This window comes from Kogia breviceps, chromosome 14, assembly GCF_026419965.1.
Source record: "Kogia breviceps isolate mKogBre1 chromosome 14, mKogBre1 haplotype 1, whole genome shotgun sequence".
NCBI classification, from domain to species: Eukaryota; Metazoa; Chordata; class Mammalia; order Artiodactyla; family Physeteridae; genus Kogia; species Kogia breviceps.
In genome coordinates this window covers 76052781-76065300 of record NC_081323.1, presented here as the reverse complement: position 1 = coordinate 76065300, position 12520 = coordinate 76052781, and the positions used below count along the sequence as shown (strand labels likewise).

The following is a 12520-nucleotide window of genomic DNA, read 5'->3' as shown; positions in this document are numbered from 1 at the left end:
AAATATCAGGGTAAGGTCTGTGTTCAGAGGTGGGAGACAGAGAAAAGACTACTTAGAGAAGACAGGTCCAAGTCCAAGACCTTCTAAATCTCACCTGTGGATTATTCTATTATAATGCCAACTACTTGTTTATTTTAAAAGTATTTCTTGCGATTTTTAATCTTTTGTTTAAAATGATAAAACTAATACTTGCTTATAGTAACATATCCAATGTACAAAGTAAGAATTCCACCCCCTAAATGTAATCATTGTTAAGTTTGGAGCCTCTCTTGCCAGATTTCTCCTATATTCACATAAATATAAATGTAACCATATTTTGAACAAGCATGACACATGGATTGTGGTAAAAACAAAATTTCATTTGAGTTTCCCACTGCTTCTTTAAAATTTATTTAGTGGGGGTATTTTTCCTCTGCTTCTGTATGAAGATTTGGGCAGGACCCATGCTCTTCCTTTAATTATTAGGTAACAGATACTCCTACTGTTACATTAAGTTGCAAACACAGTCTCTATTCAGTAATTAAAGTGTTCAGTCATGTATAGTATTCAAAACTTCAAAATTAATCCCTCTCCCGTTCCCTGGGCTGTTACAGAGTCAATATTCCTCCTTCTCTCTCCCTGCCTCTCCCCCGCCCTACTCCTTCCCTGCTAGTCTTTTCCCTGCTTCTCCTCTGCTTCTTTCTCCCCTTAACTATTTCCCTACACACCTCTTCCTTCACTCACTAACTCTTGTTTAATTCCCTTCTAACAAGAGTTGGAGGGTAGCAGCTGTGTGGAGGGAAGAGAGATCAAGAGATAGGCCAGTTTTTTTTAGCTTCACATTCTCAGCTTGGTGGATCTTTAAAACAGACTCACTTTTGGGAACTTTTATGACTCTTGGAAGGTTCTAGCTAGACCTCTCTTCTCTCCGGTCATTTCCATGATCTAGGATAGATATATTTCTATTTGGGGTAATCCCTTGGGACCAGCCTTAGGGCATGAACCCTATTGGACGAGATCCAAGATCATGTTGGCTGACTCATGAAAAACACTCATAAAACCTTGTCCCAACAAAATTTGGGTAGCACAGACTGATCCTAACTCAGCAGCTTCTCCTGGCTCACCCATCGAGCCATTTCCTTAGTCAGAGTCAGCTGTTCTCAGGCCTTGTACTGCTTTAGCTTTCTCAGATGTGAATCATGCACTAGTCCTGGTCTTCTACCCACAGGGGAGGTATATAAAAAGCTGTACGAGTGCTCCGCTTTAAGCTGGCACATATGCTTATGGTCAAGGACACTTGACAGCAAAAGAGGCAACATTAATAAATAATTATGCCAGCAACTGTCGTGGGAAAATAAAATAGAATTATACCATAATACTGTTGTATTCTGCTTTCTTACATTATTGCATATCATGAACACACTTCCATGTCATCAAATACATTTCCACATAATTTTTTTTTTTTTTTTTTTTTTTTTGCGGTATGCGGGCCTCTCACTGTTGTGGCCTCTCCCGTTGCGGAGCACAGGCTCCGGACGCACAGGCTCAGCGGCCATGGCTCACGGGCTTAGTTGCTCCGCGGCATGTGGGATCTTCCCGGACCAGGGCACGAACCCGTGTCTCCTGCGTCGGCAGGCGGATTCTCAACCACTGCGCCACCAGGGAAGCCCCCACATAATTTTTAAAGGACTGTAAAATATCCAATTTTATGGATATGCCAAAGTCAATTCACATTTAGGTTACTTTGGGCTTATTCTTATCACAAACAGCACAACATGATGAGTTAGTTGGCTGAACATGCAATAGAAATTATAAAAAGAAAAAGTCCAAGTCAGAAAATAAACTTACTCTGGTCAAGAATTAAATTATATGTGGAAAAATATGATTTAAAATATTCATTTTAAACCAGTTTATCATTTCAACAGAATTATCAACTGGACCACTTGCTTTTATCTGCTCAGGGACTTTGGCTCTCAAATGGTTGGAATAACTGGCTGAGGCTCAGAACACTGTCTTTTCTATTCTCTTAGCATTAAAATCCATAGGCTGCTGACCTGGCTCCTGGAACCACAGGTAAGTGTGGTGCTCTAGGCTCCTACAGCCTAGGAGTACATTTCAGGGCATTCACTGCCTAAGGCCTATCTTCCAGAACTTTCATTTATCCCTGGAAACAGCGCAGCCTGATCAACATACCAGGAGGAGTGATAGTGCATGAAATGTATAGGCACTGCTCCCCCATGGTAGACACCCTCAAGGCACATCAGATCTTCAACCAAAGGGTTGCCACCCAGCAAGACGCCAGGGGACAGGGTCTAGACTCCAGATGGAGACAATGATTATCTTGGGCTTTAAAGCAGTTTTGGAAAACAAACTCTAGTCTCTTTGCTCCAGCTCCTCACCTAACCCAAGTCCCTATGTTAGTAGACATGACTGCAACTGCCCTTAAGGATGGGCACTGTTAAGGACGAACACCCTCATTAAGCATTATACAGGGGCTTCCCTGGTGGCACAGTGGTTAAGAATCTGCCTGCCAATGCAGGAGACATAGGTTCGAGCCCTGGTCCAGGAAGATCCCACATGCCATGGAGCAAATAAGCCCATGCACCACAACTACTGAAGCCTGTGCTCTAGAGCCTGTGAGCCACAACTACTGAGCCCGTGCACCTCAACTACTGAAGCCCACGTGCCTAGAGCCCATGCTCCACAACAAGATAAGCCACCGCAATGAGAAGCCCACGTACCGCAACGAAGAGTCGCCCCTGCTCACTGCAACTAGAGAAAGCCCGTGCACAGCAATGAAGACCCAATGAAGCCAAAAAAAAAGATGATAGCATGACATTCATAAACACAAATATAATCTAAAATCTGGGAAGAGAATGTGGGTGAAATACTGAGGCTAGAAATGTAGAAATGTAGAAATGGGAAAATGAACATAGAAAGGCCACTTAAAAGCACAGTATGGGCTTCCCTGGTGTCACAGTGGTTGAGAGTCCACCTGCCGATGCAGGGGACGCGGGTTTGTGCCCCGGTCCAGGAAGATCCCACATGCCACGGAGCGGCTAGGCCTGTGAGCCATGGCCGCTGAGCCTGCGTGTCCGGAGCCTGTGCTCCGCAACGGGAGAGGCCACAACAGTGAGAGGCCCGCATACCGCAAAAAAAAAAAAAAAAAAAAAAAAAAAAAAAAAAAAAAGCACACTACTACAGAGTGAATACCAAGTCCATAAGAATATATGCCTTTAGAAGAATAAGGAGGGAGAGGGTATTTAAAGGAGCAGGTAGAGAGACAGGGGAGAGGCCAGAAGAGGCAAGAATGGTGTGTATCACAGGCCAGAGTGGACTTTCAATAAAGTCAAGTCAGCACAGTTAAATGCAACACAATCATAGGAGACAATAACTGTGGTTTTTTAGTCACTGGATTTGACTGGAAGGAAGTCAGTGGTAATCTCCAAGAAAACAATTTTGGTAACACTGGTAGAACACCTTTGTCACATGACAAAGGTGAGCTAGAGAATTAGAACGGAAGCTATGGGTTTTAGACAAGTTTAATGTGTTTGATAATAAAAAGAAAAAAAAGAATGAAAAATGGGTAAAAATGGCAGAGGATTTTTGATATGGAGAAGAAAAAGATTTAAAGAATACCGAGAGGATGTATGAATAAAGAAGAGAAAGAAAATGCTTCGTGGAGATTTGCAACATCAAGGTATTTATGGACATTCAAATTAACACCTTCAAAATAAATTTGTCTTGTGTAACTTTTTTAAACAATAAGTATAGGGCTTCCCTGGTGGCGCAGTGGTTGAGAGTCCACCTGCCGATGCAGAGGACACGGGTCCGAGCCCCAGTCCGGGAAGATCCCACATGCCGCAAAGCGGCTGGGCCCGTGAGCCATGGCCGCTGAGCCTGCGCGTCCAGAGCCTGTGCTCCGCAACGGGAGAGGCCACAACAGTGAGAGGCCCGCGTACCGCAAAAAAAAAAAAAAAAGTATATATTATCTGTTTAATCAGAAAAAAAGTATGAGATTCATTTCCACTTTGGAAAAATGTCAAATATGAACTGAATTTTTAAGAAGCATGCCTCTTTAAATCCCAGAGGCAGATGTTTGTAACACACTCAGTTAAGTATTTCAAAAGCGACTCTTTTCCTTCACTGAGTTGCAAATACCCACATGCTTGCTTCTCACCTGGATGAGTGTCTGGTGGGCTGTCTATTTCCATCATCCACTGCTCCTCCTGCTCCAGCTGAGTGATCACCTCTGGCTTATAAAGTTGATGCCCTACTCATGGGAAAAAATGTGTATCTTAGAATTTTATACTGGGAACAAACATCTCTCTCAGAATTCATTTCCAACCTGTTTAATCTTTAGGGCCTCTGGATTTGGAAAGGGGAGGCTTCAGAGGCAGCAAACTAAAGCTACCCATCTCAAAATCAGGACCTTTCACCTGAGAAGAAAGCAAAAAACAGAGGTCTCTGTCTCCAAAACTGATTAGCATTCTTCCATCCTGACCTGAACTATATACACAAAAGCTTTGAAGGTTTTCACTACTAAAGGAAAGAAACCCATGTAGGATGAGTTCCAGTCTTACAGGGATGCCATCCTTACCCAGTGCAACCAGGTTTCTATAGTTCTCCAGCATCACGTCTCGGTAGAGGTTCTTCTGAGCAGGGTATAGCTGGTCCCACTCCTCTCTGGTGAAGTCCACAGCCACGTCCTGGAATGTCAGTGATTCCTGAAATATCAAGTACATCCTTGTTCAGCCAGAAAACTTTTTTTTACAGGGGCCCTTAGGGTAAAAGGCAAAGGTGCTGCAGTAGACAAAGGTTAGGATGTCTAAACAGTTGTGCTGAAGGTCTTCAGGACTCTTGAGTAATCCAGGTCAAAATTTTGGAAGCAACAATTCTATCTTCTATCACCTTTCAAGACAGGTATAAAAACATGCATGAAATAATGCTTGCTTTTAGGCTTTTTACAACCTGCTGCGGAGGAAACTCTCTCGTATCATCTAAACAATTAAAAAGCTACATGGAAAATTCATACTATTAAGATTTCGGAATTGAAAGAATTCAGGATATGCTGAAATAGTGAAAGTAGGTATCAAGTTGGTGGATCATGTGTACATCCTTAACAGATTTTTAAGCTTTAGACAGAAGAGGAGAGAGAATATTCCACTGTGTTTAAAAAAAAAAAAAGGCAACAAGGGCAAATAGGTTGAGAGTAGAAGGCACGTGATGCATGTTGGGATCAGCAAAAGAAAAAGCCCATCCTCTCCCTTTCTCTTTCTATAATTTTCCTGGACTGTTTAAGAGTAAGTTGCAGGGCTTCCCTGGTGGCGCAGTGGTTGGGAGTCCTCCTGCCGATGCAGGGGACACGGTTTCGTGCCCCGGTCCGGGAGGATCCTACGTGCCGCGGAGCGCCTGGGCCCGTGGGCCATGGCCGCTGGGCCTGCGTGTCCGGAGCCTGTGCCCCGCAATGGGAGAGGTCACAACAGTGAGAGGCCCGCGTACCAAAAAAAAAAAAAAAAAAAAAAAAAGAGTAAGTTGCAGAGGGACTTCCCTTGTGGCGCAGTGGTTAAGAATCCACCTGCCAATGCAGGGGACACGGGTTTGAGCCCTGGTCCGGGAAGATCCCACATGCTCAGAGCAACTAAGCCCGTGCGCCACAACTAACTGAGCCTGCGCTCTAGAGCCCATGAGCCACAACTACTGAGCCTGTGTGCCACAACTACTAAAGCCCGTGCTCCTAAGGCCCGTGCTCTGCAACAAGAGAAGCCACCCAATAAGAAGCCGGCGCACCGCAACGAAGAGTAGCCCCTGCTCGCGGCAACTAGAGAAAGCCTGCGAACAGAAACGAAGACCCAACGCGGCTAAAAATAAATAAATCTATTACAAAAGAGTAAGTTCCAGAGGTGATTCCCCTTTACCCCTAAAAAATTGACTTCCTAAATACAAGGAATTCTCTTACATAACAACAGGATGATCAAAATCAGGAAATTAACATCGATACAGTGCTGTTGTCTAAGCTATATACTTATTCAGATTTCACTAAATGTCCTAATAATGTCCTTTATAACAAAAATCAAGATTTTTGGTTGTCTTGTATCTTTTGTCTCCTTGAATCTGCAACAGTTCCCCAGCCCTTCTTTGTATTTCCTAACACTGACATTTTGAAAACACAGGCTAGTTATTTTGTAGAATAAACCTCAATTTGGGCTTGTCTAATGTCTCATCATGAGTAGATTCACACTATGCATTTATGGCAGGAATAGTCCAGGAGCGATGCTGGGTTCTTCTCAGTGAATTGTATGCATTGTTGACTAGTTCCATTACTGGCAATGTTAACTTTGATAATTTGGTTAAGGTGGTTACCTACCAGTAATTTCCCCTGGAAGATTACTATTGGATCCTGTAATTACTAAGTTTCTTGCAGAGGAGATACTTTGTTCCCCCTCAAACTTTCACCCACTCATTTTGGCTTTCACTGATAATTCTTGCCTGAACCAACTGTAATTTTCATGGTGCTTTTCTAATGCTAACACTCTTTGTACATTATTAGTTGGCTTTCTACTGTGCTGAAGAAGTTTCCCTTCCTATTTATTCATTAATTTATATGAGGTGGATTTACTTACTTATTTTATTCTATAAGTTATAATCATTTACTATCACTATTTTAAAAATGCTCAGATGGTCCTACATTTAGCCAGAAGAAGCCCCTTCAAACTGGCTTTTTTGTTCTTTTGAAATGTACCTATCATTCTTTGAGTACTTTACTTTTTGGGATAGAAAGATGTTCTTTCAAGGTTCATGTTGTGCTTTTCCTGCTCCAAACCTGGAATCAGCCATTTCTCAAAGGATCCCTGACTCCTAATGGTCAAATACTGAGCAGCTCTGCTTCCCACTAGAAGCTCTACAGAGTCACAGTCTGTCATGTTCTGCTCTGTTGGTCAAATACTGAGTGGATATGTCTGGTTCCTTTTAATGGAGAATGGCACTTGGACACCAATATCTGGGCACTAGATGTGTCCAATGCTACTGGAGTATTACTGCTTCTAGGCCCTCTCAGGGGTCGCACCTGGGAAAGAAAGGAATATACATAATGATGTATGTATACACACACAACTCCATACCCAATTCTGTATTTAGTTATACGTATTAAAACCCATGAGTCCACACTGACACCTCTAATTCTAATCCAACATGGCAAGGTTCATTCCATCCTCCTCTCTTTTCATATCTGTAATTCCCTTCTTTGACCAAGAGAAACCTGGCTCCTATTACGCACAATGAATTTACTTATTTGCTCAATCCTAGAATGTAAAGAAAGTGGTTTCAGTATTGCTAACACATGCCTCAGTGCAAAACAAGCCTACAAATGAGAGTTCACTATTTAGAACTGTTTTGCTTTTAGCCTGAGGACACAGAGTATAAATAACTATTTAGGTTCAAAAGTTAACTCCTTTTCAGTGTGGCTATATCAGTAATTTGAAGTACAGTTTGGTTCACTTGTTTCTGTTTGTATTCAATTTTAAGCCCTCCTCCCATACCACCCCAACCCCAGTCCCATATAAGCCCTACAAGTAACCAAACTCATTAGACTCAAGTTTACCCTTCCAATGTCTCTTTTTGCTCAAACAAGCAAATAGATTTATATGCATATTTTAAAAATATTTATTTGTTTGCACCGGTCTTAGTTGCAGCAGGTGGGCTCCTTAGTTGTGGCTCGTGGGCTCCTTAGCTGTGGCACGTGAACTCTTAGTTGCAGCATGCACGTGGGATCAAGTTGCCTAACCAGGGATCAAACCCGGGGCCCCTGCATTGGGAGTGTGGAGTTTATCCACTGCACAACCAGGGAAGTCCCTATATGCATATTTTTATTTCCTCTTCTTTCTTACACAAAAGTAGCATTTTACAGATACTCTTTTGCACTTTGATATTTTTTCACTGAACAGCTTATCCTGGAAAGCCCTCCACATCAACTCATAGATATTTTCCTCATTTGTTTTTATAGTTGGATGGGACAGAGTGAATGTTCCACAATTTACTTAACTAGTCTATTAACAGACATTTTAGCTGCTTTCTACTCTCTTGCTACTACAAATCATGCTGTAGTGAATTATCTTTTATGTATATTATTCTGCAATTGCATGTAAGTCTATCTCTAGAATCCAAAAGAGCATATGAATCTGCAATTTTGATATATATTGTCAAACTGACCTCCACAGGGGCTGTATCAGTTCTGTCATTATCTATTGCTGTATAACAAACCACCCCCAAATTTAGTGGCTCAAAACAACAACAATCATTTATTTTGCTCACAGAATCTGTAACATGCGCAGGACTCAGTGAGACTAGCTCATCTTTGTTCCATTTTGTTTCAGCTGGGGCGGCTCAACTTTGGGCTGTAGGATTCACTTTTAAGAGGCTCATTCATGTGGCTGGCAAGTTGGTGCTGGCTGTCAGCTGTGAGCTCAACCAGGGGCCTCAGGTTCTCTCCATACAGGCCTCTCCACAGGCTGCTTGGGCTTCCTCACGGCATGGTAGCTGGACCCCAAATGCAAAACTCCCAACAGAACCAGCTTTCATCATCCAGCCTCAAGAGTCACATAGCTTCACTAAAAAAAGAGGTGATATATGTATATGTATAACTGATTCACCTTGTTGTACAGCAGAAACTAACACACAACATTGTAAATCAACTAGACTCCAATAAAAATTAAAAAAAAATAAGAGTCACATAGCTTCAGATCCACCACAGTCACAGGCCTGCCCAGATCCAAGGGGAAGGAACACACTCCCACATCTCTTGATAGAAAGAGTACTTAAATCATAGTATATGAGGAGCCTAGGGAATGGGAGAAATTGTGCCATTTTCAGAAAATACAATCTGCTACTGTCTACCCTCTGAATGTAAACATTCACATCCCTCCCACATGCAAAATACATTCATCCTCCTCAAGACCCTCATGTTTCATCCTGTTAGAGCGTCAGTGTGAAGTTCAGGATCTTGTCACCTATATCAGGTCCACATGCAGATAAGGATCTTTGAGTGCAGTTCCTCAGGTACAGTTCCTTGAAATCTTTCTCCCTATTTTTCCTTCTGTGAGCTAAAGAAATAGTTATCTGGCCCCACCCTCTACCCTTCACAAACTCGAAGTGGTGGGAAAGGCATAGAAATAACCATGAGAGACACTCCCGTTCAAGTACACAGCAATTCATAGCAATTCTAAAATGTAGCTGAGCTGGGCACATGTTGAGAGGTGTGAATGACAAGTAGTTTTCTTTTCAAGCTCAGTAACTCCTGGCTCCTTTATATTTATTTTTTAGACTTTTTAAAAAATTGAAATATTTTTTATGTACAATATTATATGTTATAGGTATAGAGTATAGCGATTCACAAATTGAAAGGTTATACTCCATTTATAGTTATTATAAAATACTGGCTATATTCCCTGTGTTGTATATCCTTGTAGCTTATTTTATACATAATAGCTTGTAGCTCTTAATCCCCTACCAATTGCATTGCCCCTTTCCGCTTCCCTCTCCCCACTAGTTTGTTCTCTATATCTGCAAGTCAGCTTTTTTTGTTTTATTCACTAGTTTGTGTTTTTTAGATTTCACGTGTAAGTGATATCATACAGTATTTGTCTTTCTCTGACTTATGTCATTTAGCATAATGCCCTCCAAGTTCATCCATCTTGCTGCAAATGGCAAAATTTCATTCCTTTTTATGACTGAGTAGTATTTTGTTGTATATATATATATATATATATATATACACACACACCACATCTTTATCCATTCATCTGTTGATGGACACTAAGATTGCTTCCACATCTTGGCAATTGTAAATGCCACTCTGATCATTGGGGTGCATGTATCTTTTCAAATTAGTTGTAGATTTTTTTGGATATAGACCCAGGGGTGGAATTGCCGGGTCATGTGGTAATTCTATTTTTAGTTTTTTGAGAGACCTCCATACTGTTTTCCACAGTGGCTGCACCAATTTACATTCCCACCAACATTGCATGAGGGTTCCCTTTTCTCCACATCCTTGCCAAAATTTGTTATTTGTGTTCTTTTTGATGACAGCCATTCTGACAAGTGTGAGGTGATATCTCATTGTGGTTTTGATTTGCATTTCACTGATGATTAGCAATGTTGAGCATATTTTCATGTCTGGTTCCTGTATATTTAAGTTCTTTTTTTTTAATCTTCTTTTTCCTCTAGCATTTTATTTTAGGCAGCCAGAAGCTGCCAGTTGGCACTTTCAATCTTCTACCTGTAAATCTCCTTAAGTAGATCATTGAGTCCATTAAGTATATTTCCTATCTTCCTTGTTACTGAAGGTGACAGTGTTGACCAAAATTCCTTCTTCAAGCTTCCCCTTTCCTCCAGCTCATAGTAAGATTTTCCTCATTATCCTTTAAGCCCTGGGAAAGGTCCCATAGGCCTCCACTAACTCTCCTTGAGGCCATTATGATTCTACTAATAATCTTTTCCTTTCCATCTTCTGCCCTTTGTTCAACTGGCTCTGCTGCAAAGCAGAACATGTGGTTCTATGTTTGTTTTGGTAGCACACCACTTCCAGGTAACAAAATCTGTACCAGTTATTTATCTATCGCTGCATAATAAACCACCTCAAAACTTGGGGGATTAAAACAGCAACTATCATTGATTTTGCTCACAAATCTGTAATCTGGGCATAACTTAGTGAGGACAGCTTGCCTCTGATCTACGTGGCATCAGCTGGGAGGGCTTGACTGTGGTTTGGGGAGTCTACTTTCAAGATGGCTCACTCACATGGCTGGCAAGTTGGTACTGGCTCTCAGCTGAGAGCTCAGCCAGGTCTGTGGGCCTTGGTTCCGCTCCATGTAGGTTTCTCCATGAGCTGTTTGGGTGTGTGTGTGTGTGTGTGTGTGTGTGTGTGTGTGTGTGTGTGTGTGATGTGTGTGTGTGTGTGTGTGTGTGTGTGTGTGTGTGTGGCAAGGTGGCTGGATTTAGACCAAGCATCATGAGAGAATGAAGCGGAAGTCTTACTGCCTCTTATGACCTGCCTTGAAAGTCACATAGTTTCACTTTTACTGGTCACAAGCTTGCCCAGATTCAATGGAGGAAACACTGACCTTAATGTCTCTTGATGGGATAAATGTCAAAGTCATTGTATAGAAAGCATTTTGGATGGCAGACATTTGGTCATTTTTCTGGAAATGCGATCGGCCACACACTCACATTAGCAATGTAAGAGAGTGTCTGTTTTCCCAAAACTTTGCCAAGAGAGTATGTTATCAAGCTTGTGGAAAATATCAACCCCGTAGGAAATACAAAGCTTGGTAATAAAACGCCAAGCTTTCTCTAGTTTAAATTTCCTCTTGTTATGAGTACAGATGAACATTTTTCCTGTGTTTAAGATGCATCTGAATTTTCTTTCCTGTGAATTGTCTTTTTATGTTGTTTTTCCATTGGACTCCTAATCTCTTACCTGATTTAGAGGAGTGTTTTATTATTATTAGAAAGACTTCTATTATTATTAGAAAGATTACCCCACTACAATTTGAGTAGCAAAAATATTTTTCCAAATTTGACATGTCTTTTTATTTTGCTTACAGTTTTCTTTTCTCATACAGATTTTTGGGTATTTTTAAAGAGTTGAACCCATCAATTTTTTCTTTGATGGCTTCTGGATTCTCAGTTGTAATTAGAAAGTCTTTACTCAGTGAACTCTATAAAGGAATTCTCCCATTTTATACTTGTGTAACTTCTATGGCTTAATTTTTCACATTTAAATATTTGATCAATTTGAAGACTACTCTGATGTAAAGTATGGGGTATGGATTCAACTTTGCCTTTTTCCAGGTGGCTCCATAGAAATACCATAAATTATTGAATAAACCATCTTTTCACCACTGGTTTGAGATGTGACCTATATTATATGCTAAATTCCTATTTGTTCAACAGATATTTATTCAGTGCTTCCTACATGCCAACTATAGTGCTTGAGATATACTAGTGAACAAGAGACTAAAATTCTCTTCCTTTATGAAACTCTAGCAGAGGAAGTAGAAGATAAACATAAAAACTAGGTAAATTACATAGTGTGTTAGAAGGTAAAAGAAGAGTAGAGGAAGAGGGTTTGAGAATGTCGAGGTGAGGCAGTTGCAATTTTATATAAGGTGGTCAGGAAAGATATAATTGAAGAGGTGACAATGGAGAAAAGACTTGAAAAGTTAACAGTACAAAGGCAAGAGTGTGTGGCATGATCAAGGAAGATGAACGAGGCCAGGGTAGAGTGGAATGAGCAAGGGGGAGAAGTAAACGATGAAGTCAGAGAGGTAACAGGTCTGGATTCTGTAGGACTGTTTAGGCCATCATAAGGACTTTGGCTTTTACTCTGAGTGAAATGAGAGCCAGGAGTGACATGGTCTGATCTACCATTAGCCTGCTATTACCTGGGCTACGTCTTTTTTTAAAAAAATATCTTCATTGGAGTATAATTGCTTTACAATGGTGTGTTAGTTTCTGCTGTACAACAAAGTGAATCAGCTATACA

General features: G+C 41.1%; 1 protein-coding gene across 3 annotated transcripts in view; it reads right to left on the bottom strand.

The window, feature by feature from the left end:
• The window catches only part of ZNF713 (zinc finger protein 713), a 30843-nt gene that overhangs the window by 3707 nt on the left and 14616 nt on the right, over window positions 1–12520 (bottom strand). The window contains exons 4-6 of one of the 3 annotated variants that reach the window (XM_067012453.1): window positions 8290–8585; window positions 4580–4706; window positions 4160–4252 (exon numbers count right to left, since the gene is read on the bottom strand). In XM_067012453.1, coding sequence (XP_066868554.1) covers window positions 4160–4252; window positions 4580–4613 — 127 coding nt within the window. In that variant the 5' untranslated portion in view covers window positions 4614–4706; window positions 8290–8585. Of the gene's footprint in view, window positions 1–4159; window positions 4419–4579; window positions 4707–8289; window positions 8586–12520 lie in introns of all 3 variants that reach the window. The other 2 variants (XM_059036684.2, XM_067012454.1) reach the window with 2 other exon arrangements.